At 40.0% G+C, this 17,705-nt stretch overlaps 4 protein-coding genes across 5 annotated transcripts; 2 read left to right on the top strand and 2 right to left on the bottom strand.

Annotated features, from left to right (window-relative positions):
• Positions 1 to 518: 518 nt before the first annotated feature.
• On the bottom strand, positions 519 to 8,394 carry colgalt1a (collagen beta(1-O)galactosyltransferase 1a). Its single transcript, XM_006810192.3, has 12 exons — positions 7,906 to 8,394; positions 5,399 to 5,509; positions 5,174 to 5,291; positions 4,492 to 4,626; positions 4,194 to 4,398; positions 3,982 to 4,101; positions 3,740 to 3,816; positions 3,508 to 3,614; positions 3,277 to 3,409; positions 3,073 to 3,200; positions 2,762 to 2,968; positions 519 to 2,276 (listed from the first exon to the last, which is right to left on the bottom strand). The coding sequence occupies exons 1-12, from the start codon at positions 8,127 to 8,129 to the stop codon at positions 2,009 to 2,011; spliced, it is 1,833 nt and encodes a 610-aa protein (XP_006810255.2). The 5' UTR covers positions 8,130 to 8,394; the 3' UTR covers positions 519 to 2,008.
• A 197-nt stretch (positions 8,395 to 8,591) lies between these two features.
• Positions 8,592 to 11,767, bottom strand: pgls (6-phosphogluconolactonase). 2 transcript variants are annotated; one of them, XM_006810194.3, is made up of 6 exons: positions 11,529 to 11,767; positions 10,916 to 11,188; positions 10,720 to 10,827; positions 10,539 to 10,640; positions 9,725 to 9,865; positions 8,592 to 8,938 (listed from the first exon to the last, which is right to left on the bottom strand). In XM_006810194.3, the coding sequence occupies exons 2-6, from the start codon at positions 11,177 to 11,179 to the stop codon at positions 8,792 to 8,794; spliced, it is 762 nt and encodes a 253-aa protein (XP_006810257.2). In that variant the 5' UTR covers positions 11,180 to 11,188; positions 11,529 to 11,767; the 3' UTR covers positions 8,592 to 8,791. The 2 variants fall into 2 exon arrangements, with proteins under 2 accessions (XP_006810257.2, XP_006810256.2); XM_006810193.3 differs by having other exon boundaries at positions 10,916 to 11,200; positions 11,529 to 11,723.
• A 127-nt stretch (positions 11,768 to 11,894) lies between these two features.
• LOC102790564 (uncharacterized) lies at positions 11,895 to 13,654 on the top strand. Its single transcript, XM_006810195.3, has 4 exons — positions 11,895 to 12,362; positions 12,457 to 12,529; positions 12,629 to 12,731; positions 12,931 to 13,654. The coding sequence occupies exons 1-4, from the start codon at positions 12,067 to 12,069 to the stop codon at positions 13,617 to 13,619; spliced, it is 1,161 nt and encodes a 386-aa protein (XP_006810258.2). The 5' UTR covers positions 11,895 to 12,066; the 3' UTR covers positions 13,620 to 13,654.
• A 1,567-nt stretch (positions 13,655 to 15,221) lies between these two features.
• Positions 15,222 to 17,579, top strand: LOC102790849 (uncharacterized). The gene is made up of 4 exons (XM_006791306.3): positions 15,222 to 15,594; positions 15,785 to 15,921; positions 16,029 to 16,134; positions 16,221 to 17,579. The coding sequence occupies exons 1-4, from the start codon at positions 15,324 to 15,326 to the stop codon at positions 16,913 to 16,915; spliced, it is 1,209 nt and encodes a 402-aa protein (XP_006791369.1). The 5' UTR covers positions 15,222 to 15,323; the 3' UTR covers positions 16,916 to 17,579.
• The last annotated feature ends 126 nt before the right edge of the window (positions 17,580 to 17,705 follow it).

The raw sequence follows: 17,705 nt of genomic DNA, 5'->3' as shown, positions 1-17,705 counted from the left end.
TATATAGTGAAAAGGTACCACTGTGATAAATTTGTATTGTCGTAGTAAGGAAGATTGTTCCTTAAATGTTGGCATGTACCACTGTAATGTAACAATTACACTTCAGAAAACATATCTTGGTTAAACCCAACTTGGTTAAAAATTAGTATATACTAAACACAGTTGTTAATATATATAATAAGTTATTTAAGAAACATTATTTCACTGTCATGTAAGCTACCTTATTCAGCCTAATTTGGACCCTTTTAAATCATATCTATTGGGGTTCTGGACACCGGATACAGTGCAGCTGAACTTGGTACAGCATGATTAAGACCAAAATGAGCAAGTTGGTTGCGTGACATGCCAAGAATAATCAGCTAAAAAGTTCAATTCTACATGTAATCAGCAGCTTGGGTACTCTGTGTTTTTCAGTGACAATGATGAATGAAATGGTGAAGGCAAAATCTGCATTCAGGTCACAGTCTACAATGTGTGAATGACTTCACAGTCACAATATACAGACGTCAAAATTTGTATTTGGACAGTCAACATTAATTAAAAAAATGGTTAGTCCAACAGAACAGTAAGCATATAATGACAGAAGTTGAACCTGTTAAAAAGAAAATATTTTATTTTTTGTCGGTACAAGCACCACTAACATTTTTGTGCACCTTAGTGAGTGAATAACTCCCATCAGGACTCAACAGAAACTGGCTTCATCAGAGATCTGTGTATGTGATGAGGGAAACCATGACACAATAAATATACTGTGAGAAATATGATGATCTACACTTATCTTATGTAATGACAATTCATAAAGTCTACCACAATCAAAATGCTCAACATTCACACTGAACTGATCTGAGATGGAACAGCAATACAGCTCTTTTCCACCGATGCAGCGCTGGTGCTTAATCCAGAACCTGTTTCATATCATTTCTGCCAAAAAAGACAAATGCATTCACAACGCCACAAAACTAATGGGCCCAAAATCAGAACAATCAGTGGCAAAAAGAAGGGCAACCACAAAAATTTCGCAGGTAATTTATAGATGCAGCCCACAGTGGTGAGTCACTGCGCCATAACTTTATGGACATGGAAAATACTTCAAAGTCTGCTACATAAATATAGGCTCTTTCTAAAAACAAAACAAAAACTAAAGCAGAACTTGCACAGGTACCAGCACCGCATCTGTGGGAGAGAGGTAATAAAGTGGCTGATGTGCATTTGGATGTGGGCAAGTTGAAACACCAGTGTGTTTGGTGGCTTGTCTCACGTCTACTTGTATCAAGATGTGGTTTGTGGAACTACAAGAGTAAAACAAACAAACAAAAAAACAGCACAAAACAAAAGAAAATTTTAAACAAAACAGCAACAAACGGTACTGGTGGTAAATCTGCCTCAGTATTTCTGCAAATTAAATTATTTGGTTCTGAATTTTGTCACTTTGATAGAAATTTGCCACAGGGTTCTAGTGTACCGTCCAATGACCAACTAAAAACATTATAAAAAAGCACTGTTATAAAATTGAACAAAAACAAACAAAAAGATTCAAAATGCCAAAAGTTTATAGGTTTTGCATAGGTTGATTTAAGACGTCTTTATTTTGCTCTGTGGTTCAGATTTGTTGTTGTTGTAGCCAAATTCATTAATTTCTCAAGGCTACAAAACACAGTCTAATCTCAAATTAGCACCACTGAAATGCAGCAGTCCAGTTTTGTTCTTTACCAGTATACATTATTTCTGTATGACAGAGAGTAGGTGGGAACTGCAAATGCCATTCCAAATGGCAAGTCTAGTGCCTTTATAAAGTAAAAACCACAAGCTGACGACAGCAGAAAACATGACATGCATGATCCCTTTTTAACTTTTCACTTCTGATAATTTAAACTTCTCTATATTCTTTGATACCACATCTGATCTGATGCAAAATCAAAGTGATCAAAGATTAAACATGATTACAAAACTAATGTGGTGCGTTTTATGGACTTTTTTTTATTTTTCCAAGGCTCTTAGTGACTTCCTCTCATAGCTCATCCCGTGCTGTACTGTCCAAAGGAGACTGGAGCACATCTGAGTTCTGGGCCTCTGTGCTGATCTCAGCCTGCTCATGACTTTTTCCTGAGCGTGCTCTGTCCCAGTCTGTGCGGATTTTTTCATTGTCCCACACAGTGGAGGTCTCAGTGTCACTGACGTATCCTGGGTCGCCCGTATAGTGAGTTGGATACACAAGGAGAGGCTCTGCAGAAAATGCCAGCAGGTCCCTGGTTTCAAACTGTTCCATATAATCAGATCTGGAGAGTAGGAAAGGTCAAGAAAGAAAGATAAGACTCCTGAATAGAAACGCAGTGCACTGAAAAACTCTTTAGAAATGTTGTTTCTAGTGTTTAGTGTTAGGTTTCTTAGTATTTTTTTTTTATGTCTTAACACGGATTCCGTTTTAGTTCTCATCAGATGAGATCTGGTGTATTTTACTTCTATGACTGTTCCTTAAAATATCTCTAAAAGGTGACTCAAGTCTCTGTGTCATAAATTGAATTCAGATTGTGCCCAGATGTACAAAATATAACTGTGTCAAGGTTCAAATCTAGGAGCCAGCACTGATATGGAATAAGTTGAGAGACTTTTGACCGTTGAGGAAATACAAACTGAATACATTTTAAGATAAATCTGAAATGTTGAACTTTTGCACTCTTAAGACTACCTATAAATCTTTGAAAGGAATGATATATTATGTGTGTGTGTGTGTGGTCTTATGTTTGCTGGTGTTAAGACTTACACAGGGTGTTTATTGTACATGAGAGGAAGAAACTCATCCACTGGCAAAATCCTCTTTAATGGTTCTGCTTTTAAAAGCTTCTGGGCACCCTGTAATGATATCATATATCCTAGTGTCCAATATGAATAGTCTGCCTCCACCAAGTTGTGTATATTTGGCACTGCTTTCTCCGGGTGAGCCACTTGCATTCTCTTTCGACCAATATAACTAAAAGAAGATAAAACAAAACAAAACACAGAAAGACAAGTTGATAAGAATTTGTAAACTCTGTGGGAATGACAAAAAATATTATAAAGGAAGTAAAAACATACATGAGATCCCAATCCAGACCTTCACGGTCCACCTCACTCATTAAGTTCATCAAGCGACGTTTGAAGAACACCTCAAAGCGCAGGTCATCTTCGATTACTAAAGATGCGTGGAGACTTCGTTCCACAATCTAAGGCCAGAGAAATCTTTAAGTCACACATCCGTCTGGTTTGGAAATATTCAAATTCTTGGCTTCAGGGGTTTACCTCTTTCCAGATGTTATAGTGGGAAAGAAAGCATCCCAGCTCTCCCTTTGTTAGTGGACGACCATGATAAGGGTCACTGTATCCAGGAAGCATATGGATACCCAAAGCATGAATTTCACTGACGTTCATTGCTCTGAAATAGAGAGAAGTAGAAATGTGACGAAATGACAATAAAGATGGGCCAGTCAGTGGTAGTTACTAATTAGTAAATAAGTGGAAAGCATCACTTACTTTCCATCCACGGCATTAACAACTTTACAAGCAATCTCCTGCTCATGCAGTGCCCTCAGCATACGTTCTCTGCGGTCAGTCCGCCTCTGCAAGTTTATCATGAACACCTACACAAAGGTAAACAGGGGAACCAATCAATGTAATTATAGATTTCAACAGCAGGCAGAGAATTTCAGCGCAGAAACAGAAAGTTGGCCATTTTTGCAGATTCCATCTTCACATCACTCCTTACCTCATCAAAGCCCATTTTGTCAGGTTGTTTTCTAGGAACACTTATGTATTTGGATGGCATCACTGGGGCATTTCGCACTACACAGTCAGAGGGAAGATGGATGCAGAAATGGTATAAATGATATTTAGAAACTCATGCTGAAAGTTACCATTAGATGAAGCAGAAGAGAGTAGAATTAGGACTTAAATAAGCCAGTGGAAAAGAGTGAGGGGGTTGCAAAAGTAAAGCTCTCAGCCACTCACCATTAACTTCTAACACAGTGTGTAAGAAGCTGTCCACTTCATCTTGCAAAGTATTGTGGGAACGTAGTGGCACAGGGAAGTATCCATATGTCTCCTTGTTACATACAAACATTTGAACCTCTGTAGCGAACACAGAATAGGAAAACTTAATCTGAAGCTACATTATTTATGATAAAAATAAGTAGACTTTAAGTTGGATTATATCAAATTACCTGCCATCTTAGCAGAGTAAGCAAACACAATAATGTCATCAAATGCCCAGCTGTATTCTGGGTGTGGTGGGTGAAAGGCTAGCTGCCTGGAGGCCTCTTTCCTGAGGTCTATTAGGAACGTGGAGTGTACCATAGGAACGGCAAAACAGCCCTTTCGTATCTGCTTCCTAAGGGGTATGTAGGCAGGCGTCCTCTTATAATAACCCTGGAGAATGAGAGTTGTTAGGCTGTTTATTACAGAGATTATTGAAACTTTCTGACATACACAAAGGGGTTTTCTCAGTGATAATGACAGTACCTGAGAAGTCATTCCACACCAAAAATTTGAGTAGGCTGCACGAGAGTCAAGCATCGGAGCAATGATAGTCTTGTTCTGTTTCATCAGCCCCCGGAGCACATTTGAATTGGTGAGGAGGTTGTCACAATCTGCCAGCTGCACAAGGAGCATAAGAAAAACGGCTAGTGTATGAATAACACACTGTACACAAAACTCTTGAGAAGAAACGCTGAACAGCTCCCGAAGGATAAATGGGGTAACTAAAACTGAGTGATCTCTGACCAGCAGTATATATACTACAATTCTGTTTTTAAGAAAGAAAGTTTAGATGTAAGATTAAAAGCACAAAATTATTGCAATTTTGGATAGACTTCACTTCAAAATTATACCCTGCTGAAACAAGACAATGTGGGCCAGGCTGGTGAATACAAATAGAAATGTGCATTTAAGATTTAAGTGTCCAGATGAACTAGACTGAAAGATGAACTTTAACCATAAGAAAGAGACATAACTGGGTAAAGTTTTAACAGTCTGTCTCCCTCTTAAATTACAGTTGTGGTGGCATTTTGGGCCCAATTCTGTACTTTTTCTTTGGCTTTTATTACTGAATGTTAAAAATAGTGAGGCCCAGTGTTTATAATCAACATTTTGAGTGTAATTCTGCTTCCTTTTGTAACTGTAAAGAGTAGTTTTATTTACCTACCATAAAATAGTCTGCCCACATCTCACGAGCAGACTCCAGCGCTGCTTGCCGAAGCTTCATAACATGCTCATAACGAGGATCTGTCCAGTCTTTTGGACCTTCCTCATCTTCATAATTTCTACACAAAATATTTCAGTATTAATTAAACTGATTTCATGTGATGTCTGACTCAATTTCCTGTGAGCTATTTGAACACTATGCAATTCCATCTTTAAAATAACAAACCTGGGCTCCTCTTTTGGCCTCCACTCTACATAATGGTAGAGCTTCTGTACTTTTACAAGCCAGTCATGCAGAATGGCTGTGGTGTTGTCCTCATTATGATCAGTTGCTACCCTGTCAATGCAGAAAAAAATGTAAATTATCAGAATTAAGTGCATTCATCAAGAACCTAGATAAAAGGAGGAAAACTGTAACAACGAGAAGAAATTTGCAACAGTGGTTGACTGTAGCCAGCGGTGCCAAACTGAGTTCTAGTTGAGGCATGAGTGAAAGACAAAACCAAGGTTCAAATAACAATAGCCCTGTGTTCACTTTTTGTAAATGCATTATGTACAAGCTGCGGGAAGTGACACAAATGTAACGGACACCAGCTTCAGAAAAACACGCAGCAATAAAAACACAAAAAAACAAAACAAAAAACTTTAGGTCAGCATCGACAAGTTATGTATAAAGGAAATGTGAAAAAACGATAACAGTACGGAAACTACTTTACAGAAGTGAAACCTCTGTTTGCAACAGACAGAGAAGGAAATTGTTTAAAGTGACTTAGGCTATGCGTGAGGCAAATGAACCCAAGTTAGACTGCCTGCATGTTTGATCTAATTCTACACGAGGATGAAAAGCCTAGAAATGATACTCCAGAATAACCCAATACCCGCAGGATTCATTTCTTGGCCATGTAGGCCAACATGATTTGCTGTTCCCAGACACCTGCTCTACAGCCAGCTGTGCTTGTATTCTGGCCCTGGGTTTGCACTGGAAATTCCCCATGGATTTGTGTAAACACTGCAGCTCCTTGCTAAAACACTTTTCAGTCACTCCAGCTGTCGGTCTTTCCCATTTCCCTCTTGTGCTCAGATAAAATAAGTGCTTATTAAAGAACACTGTTTAGACCTATGTCACTTTTTCATTGTAAACATACATTTAGGAGCGGTGTGCCACTTCCATATCAGCTATTATTTCTGTAGCGGTGTAGGAATACTGGCATAAGACACCAAAGATTTCAATTACAGCTGCAAAATGTGTGCAGCGTATAGTGTTTATAAGATCACACAGTTGTTTGGTTTTTCCAGATGTAATTTAATGTGTGTCAAACAACACTGTCCTTACCGCCAACATATTTACACAAGACTTCACAAACTACCAAACAAAAAAAGGAATTTAAGACACTCTTACTCCTGCACAAGGTGAAACTTGCTCATCAAGATAGCGAATGAAGGCCACGCCTTTCCGAGCCCACCAGGTAGTCATTCAAACTGCTTGAGGATACAAGTGCAGGTGGGCTGTTCAAGCATGTTGATTAAGTATAGGGTGAAAATAGCTTTCCTTCACTTACTTGACTGACAGATGACTAAGGAGCTTGGGAAGTCATAATTTCTGGAGATGGTGCAAACATGTTAGGTCTAAAATGTGGTCTACATAAACATGTTTAATGAACCATCAAGACTGCATGAGAGAACTGAGTTTAAGCCTCCATAATCATTTATCACGGAGAGTCATTATCTAAGGTTGGCCTTTACCTAGGAGAAGCTTAATAATCAAACTGCACCATATCGTTTTTTCTTACTTAGCACTTCATTGTAATGTAATCAGTAAATTGTCTATTAGGTGATTTGTTTAACACATAATAATGTCAGAAAAACACTTCACAAACAGGGACTTGTCTTGCCAGATGCATACCTCTGTTTAACTTCCAGTCAGGAAGAGGAGAAGATGTAGGCTTTGGTACATGAAGACTGAAATAAGCTTAAAGATGAAGATATGTTATAAATTAAAAGAAAAACGTGAAACTTTGAACCCTGAGGTGATGGGATTTGATAGCTATAATGTGCTGGTTTGACCTCACTTGGCTTCTTTCTCCTGAGATGTAAAATTTCGCGACCGAAGGTGCCTCTTACTAACAGACTACATGGGTCAGGTCATTTTCATGGTGCTAATCCAATCTCAGTTGCACATGGCAGACACTTGTTTTGCGTTTATTGTTAATGTATCAGGCATCGGTATGCTTGTGGAGCACTGTGTCAGAGCTTGTATCTTAGATCGCACACAACACATAGCTCCCCTCGTGGTCAAAGCCGTCGTTCACTCCCATCCACGTATACAGATCAATACGACGCACAACTGTCCTGATGAGCAGATGTGCTCACTTTTGTCCCCTACCCTGACTGCAAAATTTTGCCTATTTCTTTTTATATTCTTGGTTTGTACTCATGCATTTGTTCGTTCTTGTATTATGCTTGAGTTTTTCACATTGTCTTTTGCTGTTTTTTCTAAGACGGAATGATCTCTGCGCAACACTTCGCTTATTTCCAAAGCCATTTTGTTACCCCCGACAATCTCTGCGGGTCCACCCCTTTTCTTTCCCTTTCCCGCTAATCGATCTAATCGATCAGAAAAGTATCCTTCGGTACTTATTTTTCTGTAAGAAACCTGTGGCAAAAACAAGAATTACTTTCACTTTTTACTACCTAACAGCCTGCAACATCTAACATTTCCCAGTAACAACTTACCACAGTGCCATACGGTCCTTCGGGTAGTTGAGGCGCTCAATAGTACCCAGGAAATACGGCAATGAGTGCTCGGAGTTTCTGCAAATGAGGGCAAGAAGAACCCGGGGTGCGAGGAGTGAAGATTCGGGGTTCCAGCGCTCCTCCGCAAAATATCCCCGGACAGGACTGCAGCAGGACAGGAGCAGGAGGAGCAGGGCGTCGTTGAGGCCAGCGAGCCTGGGCATCGCGATAGCAAATTATGGAATAGAATAATGATGATTTATAAGTGGACTGTGGCTCGTCGGGGGCTATAGAGAAATGTCTCTTGACTTTCTGCCGTCATCACAGATAGGGAAAGTCTGTGCTACAGTCCCTGATGTAAAAGCAGTGCGAGGTTAATCTCTAAAGGGGTGGGATCTGTTTGGATGGTAAAGGGGGTGGACTAATACAGGCCCTGCAGCACAGGAAACACCGAGGGCAAATGCCCAATTCGAATGAATGGATTTTTCTTTAAAAAAAAGAAAAAGAAGAAAAATATATTTTTAAATACGTAAGTTAACCTGTGTGTCTTTTAATCAAAATTATATTCTGTATACCAATTGCAATGTTCACCACACCACAGTTGAATATACTGCTGAACAACTGAATGGAGTTTCTAGTGTCTGAACATGCACTGTTACACACATGAATCATGAGCAAAAAAAACATGAAGCAGAGCTTAAAGTTTAATAAAGGTACCTTGACACTACCCCACAGTTACGCCACCCCCAAAAAAACAGACACACACACACACCCACACACACACCCACATGTGCGCACACAAACAAACATTTCACTGATTGAGGAATGTCCTGCCCTATTTTCCAGACTCTTCATTGAGGTTCCTGCATTTATTAGTCAGGCAGATCTACAGCTTGGCTCCTGAGCCTAGCCTCTCTACCTGGATAGTTAAAGAGGCAGCTGCTGGTTCATCGACAAGCCAGAACAGCTCGCCCTTAGTTGGGACAACTCGTGCTGCTGGAAACGGTGAAGCTTCTCCATCCTCCAACACTTCCTGCAAATAAAAAGAGAGAAATTAATGTGTTACAATAGCACAAACACAAAACTATAAAGCATGAGGTTATTACAGTTTAGTGTTTTCTAATTAGTTTTTTTTTTATTTCATTTTGACTTTTTGTTTTTAAATTCAGTTTCAGTTAATTTTCAGATTTTTTTCTATTTCTGTTCATTTTTTATTCTTTGAAAATATTTTAGTTTAGTTTTTATTAGTTTAAGGTTAACTTTTTAAATTATTATTTTAAGGATTGTATATTGTTGGGCGTTTGGATGTTTTCAAACAGTTGTGTGTTTTTGTTGACAAACGCCCAACAATATACAATCCTTAAAATAATCTGAATAAACATGATAATCAGAGCCTCGTCAACAAGTTGTAATTAAATTTTTACTAAACTAACAAATACTAAAAACTTGCCTCTATATTTTTATTTAATTTGTTAGTTTTAAAGTTTGCAAAAGTTGTTTCAGATGTTTTGAAAAATCTAGTTTTCACATCTAGTTTTAGATCACTGTATAAAAATATAATAAATGAATAAATGCAATGATTTCTGCTCAAAGTCACATCTTTGGCTTATTTAGTCCCATCAGTGTTTCTTCTGGCCCCAGTCCTCCTTTCAACTATAAATATTGAGTCACATGACCTGACCAAATTACCCTTGTTTCTTGGTGCGTCTCATTTTTGTCTCATCAGTGTCAAAGTTTATTTATTGCGTTATGGAAATAGTAGGGTGTTAAGATTCAGAATTTGAGATGTGAATGTTCAGCAAACGCCCCTAAGTGTTACCTTCAAAACGGGTGCTTTGCTTCCTCCTGTTGATATAAAAGCCACACAGCGTGCAGAGTTCACCACTGGAAAAGTCATAGTTACACGCTGTGGCGGTGGTTTGGGAGAGTCGCTGATAGGAGCCACAATCTTCTTGGTTTCCTGAATATGGGGTGCACCCAAAGGCAATAATTAATCATTGCACCAAAAGTGACAATATGAGAACCAAAAGCGTATAATTTTAAACTAGCAAATATGAAGGCTCAGTTTCTCAGACATGGATTAAGCTAAAAAGCTTTTTTTTTCTCCACTTGAGCTGAACACGAAGCTTAATAAATGTCTGGGAAACTGGTTAATGTAACATGAGACAGATCTTTTTCAGACTTCTAACAAGGATAACTATGAAGACCATAAAATCCAAACTGTGCTGTCATAAAACCCAGTGATTATCCATGCATTGTCGAGAGAGTGACTGGAAAACTGCAGGGAGAAGACATTGTTTTCTTAGAGTAGCTAATTAGGAAACCACATCCAAAAGCAAACTCAGGCATTTTTCCACAAATACTGTGCCAGAGTTCAGTCAAATGTGCTTGACATGCCTTTTATACAAAATAACAGAGAGATAATATTTAGATTTGAAGAATGCCCAAAATGCATTTTAAGAGCATGGAACATTGTTTTTTTTTGTGTGTTACAAAATAAAACATATTTTGAATGAACTATAAATGATTCCTTTCTAAAAAAGCTGTAATTTTGTATCTGCACTCATTCTTTTTCATAATAATTCAACATAGATCTATTGTAGAAGACCACTGTTAGAATAAGAGCCCCTCACCTCCAGAAGAGGGTGGTCTGGGAAAAGAGAACAGGTGTGTCCATCAGGCCCCATTCCCAACAGCAATAGGTCAAACACAGGGAAGTCATCATCTGGGAAGACCTGTGTGTTTTAACAGCGAAAATAATGATGTAAAAATTCTGCAGACACTAAAATCTAAAAGCCTGTGATTGCTGTGTACCTCTTTCAGTTTACGCGTGTAATCCTCAGCGCACTCGTTCACTGGCAGAGAACAGTCGATCGTCAAGATCCCACTTTCGGGGATGTTGATCTTGGAAAATAACTGACTCTGCAAAAAGATGAAAAGGTCTGCAGTTTATCCAACTGTAACAGAGCAACATACATTTATGTTAACACAAACACCAATTCAAAGAAACCTTGTATAGCCCGTAGGTGCTCTCTGGATCGTCAAAGGAAACCAGGCGCTCGTCGCAGAAGCCGACCAACCACTTGCTGCAGTCCAGCTCTGACAGGGCAAGCAGCTCTTTGCTAAGCATGGACACAAGGCTTCCTCCAGAGAGTCCCAGAGTGAACCTGCCAAGAGAGCCGATGGCCTTCTCAGCCCGTGAAGTCACCAGCTGGGCCAGGACTGGACCGAGCTCTGCTGATGAGGGGAAGACCAGGACTCTCCTTCCAGCCATGACTACACTCTGTGAGAAGGACTGACAAAGTAAGAGAGAAGAAAAGTGAACAACATATAAGGAAGTCAGTTACCAAACAGTTTTGCAAGTCATCATGCTATCTCTGTAAATGTGATTTACTCAGTCGTTTAATTTAATTTATTTTTAATTTTACACTGTTGTGAAGCTGTTATTTTTGCACTACTTTGACCAAACTTAATTGGCTTGTCTTGTGATTAGACCACTCAAAAAAAAGAAAATAAAAAGAAAGCCATTAACGCAAGAGCAACAAAGCATCGCATCTTAAACCAACCAGCCTCGCAGGGCAACCTTTACCTCTACAAGTTCCCTCATAGTGACATTCATTTACCTTGTAGTTGGAATCTGTGAGGCAGATTATCGTGAGGATTTTCAGTTGGCAAATGGGCAAATGTAATTCACCACACTGCTTCCTGAAGCGAGTTTTCACCCACCAATCACATTCCGATTGATAACGTGCTGCATTCTGGTTAGCGTAGTCCCGAACAACAACCACGACGTCAAAGGCGTTAAAAAGTAAACGTAGGTTGCAATGAGCAAATCGCTGTGGTAACTTTTACAGATCAACAATCATCCCTGATGTCAAAGCAGGACTCTTTGTCAACATTAGCGCTAATTTTAAAGTTTTGTGTGTAATTGCGATGTTTCCTCCCAGCCGACAGATGGAAACACTGAACCCACTTCAGCCCCACTCGAGTTTTGGAGCGACACTCACGCGCACCTCGAAGGCATGCACATGCAGCTTTTCTCCTGCATTACATTTCAACAACATTTTTGCTGTGGCCATTAAGACCCCGTGACAGCGTCAGGTCGTTCGCGTGAAACTACTGGACCGTGACGGGAAAGCCAAAACAAAACAAACAGAAATCATGTCGACAGTCTTCTCTTTCCAGACACAGCTCGTCTCCATCATGGATGCGTTATCCAAAACAGCTGTAATGGAAATAAGCAAACTGGTCGAAATCGAGTCAAAGATGCTCAAGATCGAGATAACTCGCGGGCGCAACGAAATCGCCTCGCTTACAGAGAAACTACAGCTGATGGAGAAGCTGCTTTATATGGCACAGGGGGGCAGGCAGGATGCGACAGAAGTCAGCTTAGTTGGAAGGGACGGTTTAGAAAACGGAGTACTGGAGACTGAAAGGACAAGACTTGAAATTAAAAGGTAGGTATGTTGCTTTGTATGTATATTATGGAACGTAGCTGATTGCTGTGTTCTCCTTGCTTGGTGTGTTTAATCTCAGTATTTTGCATCCTAGTGAAAGCCCCTGGGAAAGTTTTTCTTCTGAGACTGGCAGTTTGCATCAAGGTGAAGAGTATGCTGCAACAGAAGTAAGTCTGCAATAACCAGCCATTTATTTCTTGTTATCATAGCTGATTACTCTGTGGCTGATATTTATAACCAATGCCCTTTCCCCCCTGTCTTATCAGCTTCCAAACCAACCCAAAGAGCACCCGGAACTGGTAGTGGTGAAAGAGGAGCCATGTGAGGTGGACAATGGAAACACTCAACAAGACAGGACAGCTGAAAACAGTGACTATAAATTTGCTTATTATGTCGGATTGCACAGCTGTATGTGAAATTCACGAGGACTTTCAGTAACCATGCTGGATTTGACTTTTCTGCTCATCATAGTTGTACTAAATTGTCATAACTGTTAAACCTTCTATCATCAAGGTCATTTCTACAAAAAGAAAATCTGAATTTTAACTTTTACGTCTACTTTCAACAGGAAGAGAAACAGTCACAGACACCCAGAAGGCTCCAAATGTGATGCAGCGTCCCAAACACATTGCAGACCACCAGCAGCCACTGTTTACTGATAGCTTTGTGCCTCTAAGCTCCCTGCCATCTCTCAGTGAAACAGTGAGGGGGGAAACGCACTGGAACCCACAGCTTACACCTGCCGACACAACCCTAGAAGTTGGGAAAAGCTTGGCTCAAAATATAACCTCCCAAAGCTTAAGTGTGCTCAGAAATATGAAGCTTCATAACTTGAGGAACTCAACCACTAAGAGGTTTGGCTGCTTGCAGTGTGGCAAGAGCTTCAGATGCTTTAGTCAGCTTGAAATACACCAGAGAAGCCATACTGGGGAGAAGCCGTTCAGATGCACACTATGCGGAAAGCGATACGCACAAAAAGGACACCTGTATACACATCAGCGTACGCACACTGGGGAGAAGCCGTATCGTTGTCCTGTTTGTGGAAAGGGCTTTATTCAGAAATGCACACTCGATATGCATCAGCGTACACACACTGGAGAAAAACCCTTTGTTTGTATCAAATGTGGCAAAGGCTTTACAAAGAACTGCAATCTGAAAAAACACCTCGCAGTACATCTTGATCCTACTTCGAATGTATATGGTAGTGACTCCAGTGCACCAACATTTAGTGGGACATTTGTAAATGGAACCTCTTAAGACATCAATCATATGTAACATCTGTAGTTTTTGTTCTGGAAAATAAAGTTATATTTGTTCCAGAGTTGAGTTTTTGATGCTTGCTTTTCAAATGGTTTACTATTTTGGATGCATTTACTGTGTGTGTGTGTGTGTGTGTGTGTGTGTGTGTTTTGTTTTTTAAAAAGTTTACTCTAAGTTACACAGTTGCATATTTACATTTTTAAGTCAGGGAAACACAAGTAAAGCATTTGACAGCATTTTCCTTGGGCTGGCATTACTTGAGATGGTTCAGACCCACAACAACCTTGTGACTTGTCCATACCTTATCCCATATCTGAGATTGTGGGCTTAATGTGATGTTTATATTAGTTAATTAAATTAGCTATACAGATATATACAGTGTGTATGCTATATAATAACTATATGCAGTGAAGAAATGGTTAGCAATGTTGACTCAGAGTAAGAAGGTTCCTGGATAGCTGGGGCCTTTCCCTGTGGAGTTTACCTGTTCTCCCTGTACTTGGATGGTTCCCAGGTGCTCTGCCTTCATCCCACAGTTCAAAGTTGTGCATATAAGGCACGGATGTGAGTCTGTGGTGACTGACTGCCTTTCTGGTATCTCTTACTGTGATGGACTTGTGAGCTGTCCACACCTATTGTCCAGTCTTAGCTGGAATAGAGGCCTCTATGACCCTTGGCTGGACAAGAGGTTAAGAAAATTGATGAATGGAACTATCGTACACATATCAATATTTTTTTTTATCCACAGATTATTTAACTTCAGTTTGTCAACCTGTTAAGGGCACTCCCTTGACAGGTTGACACTCTTTTGCAAGGTTAAAAAGGGGCTAGAAACCTGTTCATGCACACATTCAAAACTATGACCATTAAGGTCACCCATGCATGTCTCTGGATGGTGGGAGGAAGCCAGAGTACTCGGAGACCAGAGAAGCACAGGAAGAACATTGCTATCCAGTGGACCACTGTGCCATCTATATCACCCATTCACAAAACAATCATATTTAACAGAAAATATTCTTAAGTTTAAAAAATTCTGAATTAAGGATTTTAAAGTACTTCATTGTTACCACTAGAGGGATATGATTCTAATAGAGTGATTTAAAAAGCCATATCAATGAAACTATTATCATCCCAATTTCTACTATTAACTAACATTCACAAAATGAATGAATGAATGTTCTTCATAGTGATACTCATTTTGCTGAAAGTCACACCGATACTTATCATGCTGGCAACAAAGTTGTGTTGCAGATTTTAACAGTGACCGAGAGAGGGCGCTCAACATTACTGTGTATATTCTAAATAAGTACAGACGCGGTGAGAATAAAATAAAAAGATACATTTATACTTTGCTCGTTGTATGTAAATTCACAGTGGTTCCTTGCCATCGCAGGGCTGTGAATTGCACGGACAGTGTGGTGGAGAGGTTGGCAATAAGGTGTGATTTTAAAGCGATGTCTTTATTTCCACATATATTGTTATAATAGGGAGATAAAACATCTGTGCAGGCAGAAAACATATTCTAATGTTGCGTTGAATTTTCCACTGTGTTGTCTTCAGCAGCTTGGGGGTGGGGGCGAAGAAAGCGTGTTCCCACAATTCCTTGCGGCACAGCTGTACATTTCATATTTGATTAAAGGAGCTGCGTTCCTACGCTGAGAATCGTTTCAATATTTCCAAATACTGAGCCTCGCTGACGAAATGATGTGCGACACCACAAACCGCAGTTTTAGGACGCAGCTGGCCGTTATTCTGGATAAGCTAACAAAGGCGGCTCTGGTTGAAATAGGCAACCTGGCTGATGAGTGCTCCTCCGTCCTTCACACCGAGATATCCCTGCACAAGACGGAGAACGAGGCGCTGAAGAAGAGGTGCTACTCTTTGGAGGTCCAGCTGAGAGCAGCGAGGGAGGCACAGACGTACCCCGAACATGTCAACAACAGCGTCAGTCGCCGGGATCGGCACCCTGCAGGTAAGAAATCGGTGCAGACTGGTACATACCAGGGGGCTTCCACATCCTGCATGATATTTATAGTATGGGGCTAGAATTACAGTGGACCGAATAGCTTTATTGCATATAATCTCTTCTGAGATTCTGCTCTGCATACTGGTGATCATCATTCTCCAGCAAGTCCCAATGTTGCATGTTTCTCTTCTTCCAGAACAGCACCAACCTGCTCCAGCCATTGATGGAGTTTTTGGGAAGGACTGGTGCATGGACTTGTGGAGAGAAGAGAAGCTGCCCTCTCAAAGAAGAGAACCAGTGGAAACTGCCGCTACAACCAGCATGGGAGCTGCGGTTGGTGAATCAGTTGCAGTCTGGGTTTAACTTTTGTATTTGTAACAAGCAGCAAACTAGCTGAATGATTGCTGTGTTCATAGCTACTTGTCATTTCTTGTTGGTAGGCAATCAATATGATGGAAAGAGAACCTGATCTGATTTTTGTCAAGGAGGAGATGTATGATGATTATCCCATTGGACAGCAGAGGAGGCTCACAGACAACAGAAAAAGTAAGTGCATATTAAAAAGACACCAAACGCAAGTCAATCCTGTCCTGTGTGTGTGTATTGGTTTACAGTGGCTCTCTTTTTAACAGTTGTTGGGATGTTTGAAGAGGACAGCATGCTTCAAAGATCTGTTGATGATCTCCAACTTCACTCGGGGGAATTGAACAACTTCTCTATGACGACTGACAGTGAAATACAGCAACGCGCACAGCCGACAATTATGGACAAATTAATAGACGATGCGGCGATGGGTGCTCTGATTGACAACACAAATCCTCCTTCAGTTGCCACAGAATACTCAGACTATACGAACAGTATTCACATGAACGCAACCAAAGAACTCAACCTTCAGGAAAAACCGGTGAAGCCAACCAAACAGTTTGAGTGTTTATTTTGTGGAAAAATATTCAACTATTTAAGCAGCCTGAAAGTCCACATTAGGCGACACTCAGGCGAGAAGCCCTTCAGCTGCCCAGTGTGCGGAAAGAGGTTTGCACAGAAGACGTACCTGAAACTGCACCAACGTGTGCACTCGGGTGAAAAGCCGTACAGCTGTCCAGACTGTGGAAAAAGTTTTTCTCAGAAAAGTTCTTTGAATATACATATCCGGACACACACGGGTGTAAAGCCTTATAGCTGTGTGGATTGTGGGAAATGTTACGCGTACAAGTATGGTTTAAATCACCACCAGTGTTTCAATTTGTCGGTCAAACCAGAAGCTTTTGACAGAAGTGCTCTCAGTATCACCCACAGTTGCTCATCATCTGCCAACATGTCCATATAACCCTCAACGTGGTTTAAAAACATTATAAAGATTTGAAATACTTGTTCTATTACAAAACCAACTTTAATGCCCATGTGGTTACCATTGCTTTTAGCTTTGTTACAAATGCAAATTCAGCAACAGCCAACAACAGTATGGGAAATACGTGTCCTTTTTTAAATGAGCCATTAGACTGATGGGATTCAGTTTGACTGGTTGGAGTCCCCAAGACATTTCACATCACGCTTAACAAGGAAATTATCAAAAATGAGAGAGAACTTCTGATCTATGATGAAAAAACAAAAACAAAAAAAAAGCTTCACTGGCTTCTCATCCATGCACGTGTAACATGTTTAAATACCTCATGTTTCAGACCACAAAAGGCTTGCCCCAGCTGGCGGCAAAATAATTACTTTAGGCAGGTTCTCCATGATTTGCACATGTGTAGCATAAACCTTCAAACTACCTCTTCACATCAAAATAGAAGTAGATTAAATCAGTTTGTGTCATGTTTTATATTCCACATATGCCTAGACTTATTTTTAGGCAACATACATTGTTTCTTTGAAAAAAATGTTATTGATATTTAAAAAAAAATGCTTGTTTGTCATATAATATTTGAATGAATTTCAAAAAGTTTTAAGATTAAGTAGTGTTACTGTTTGAAATAAATATTTATATTGTGTCGAACTGTCTTAATGTCCAAACTGAGATTTACAAATGTTCCTGTAATAATTGCCCTGAACAGTCTACGCTGACCCAGCTCAGTGAATTATATTTACCAAAGAAAAATCTGTTCCTGAAACTCCTC

The sequence above is a fragment of the Neolamprologus brichardi genome, chromosome 4 (assembly GCF_056152115.1).
Source record: "Neolamprologus brichardi isolate AB-2024 chromosome 4, ASM5615211v1, whole genome shotgun sequence".
Classification (NCBI taxonomy): domain Eukaryota; kingdom Metazoa; phylum Chordata; class Actinopteri; order Cichliformes; family Cichlidae; genus Neolamprologus; species Neolamprologus brichardi.
The sequence above is the reverse complement of the archived record's forward strand: the minus strand, read 5'-3'. Positions and strand labels throughout refer to the sequence as shown.

Coding starts and splice junctions, on each gene's coding strand:
- colgalt1a (XM_006810192.3), bottom strand. CDS start 8,129: ATGCCCAGGCTCGCTGGCCTCAACGACGCCCTGCTCCTCCTGCTCCTG. Junction 3,817..3,981: donor CACTGTGTTAGAAGTTAATG/GTGAGTGGCTGA, acceptor CTGACTGTGTAG/TGCGAAATGCCCCAGTGATG. Junction 3,201..3,276: donor ACTATAACATCTGGAAAGAG/GTAAACCCCTGA, acceptor CTCTGGCCTTAG/ATTGTGGAACGAAGTCTCCA.
- pgls (XM_006810194.3), bottom strand. CDS start 11,179: ATGGCTGGAAGGAGAGTCCTGGTCTTCCCCTCATCAGCAGAGCTCGGT. Junction 10,828..10,915: donor GCACCTACGGGCTATACAAG/GTTTCTTTGAAT, acceptor ATCTTTTTGCAG/AGTCAGTTATTTTCCAAGAT. Junction 10,641..10,719: donor ACACGCGTAAACTGAAAGAG/GTACACAGCAAT, acceptor TAAAACACACAG/GTCTTCCCAGATGATGACTT.
- LOC102790564 (XM_006810195.3), top strand. CDS start 12,067: ATGTCGACAGTCTTCTCTTTCCAGACACAGCTCGTCTCCATCATGGAT. Junction 12,363..12,456: donor ACAAGACTTGAAATTAAAAG/GTAGGTATGTTG, acceptor TTTGCATCCTAG/TGAAAGCCCCTGGGAAAGTT. Junction 12,732..12,930: donor AGACAGGACAGCTGAAAACA/GTGACTATAAAT, acceptor TACTTTCAACAG/GAAGAGAAACAGTCACAGAC.
- LOC102790849 (XM_006791306.3), top strand. CDS start 15,324: ATGATGTGCGACACCACAAACCGCAGTTTTAGGACGCAGCTGGCCGTT. Junction 15,595..15,784: donor CCGGGATCGGCACCCTGCAG/GTAAGAAATCGG, acceptor CTCTTCTTCCAG/AACAGCACCAACCTGCTCCA. Junction 16,135..16,220: donor GCTCACAGACAACAGAAAAA/GTAAGTGCATAT, acceptor TCTTTTTAACAG/TTGTTGGGATGTTTGAAGAG.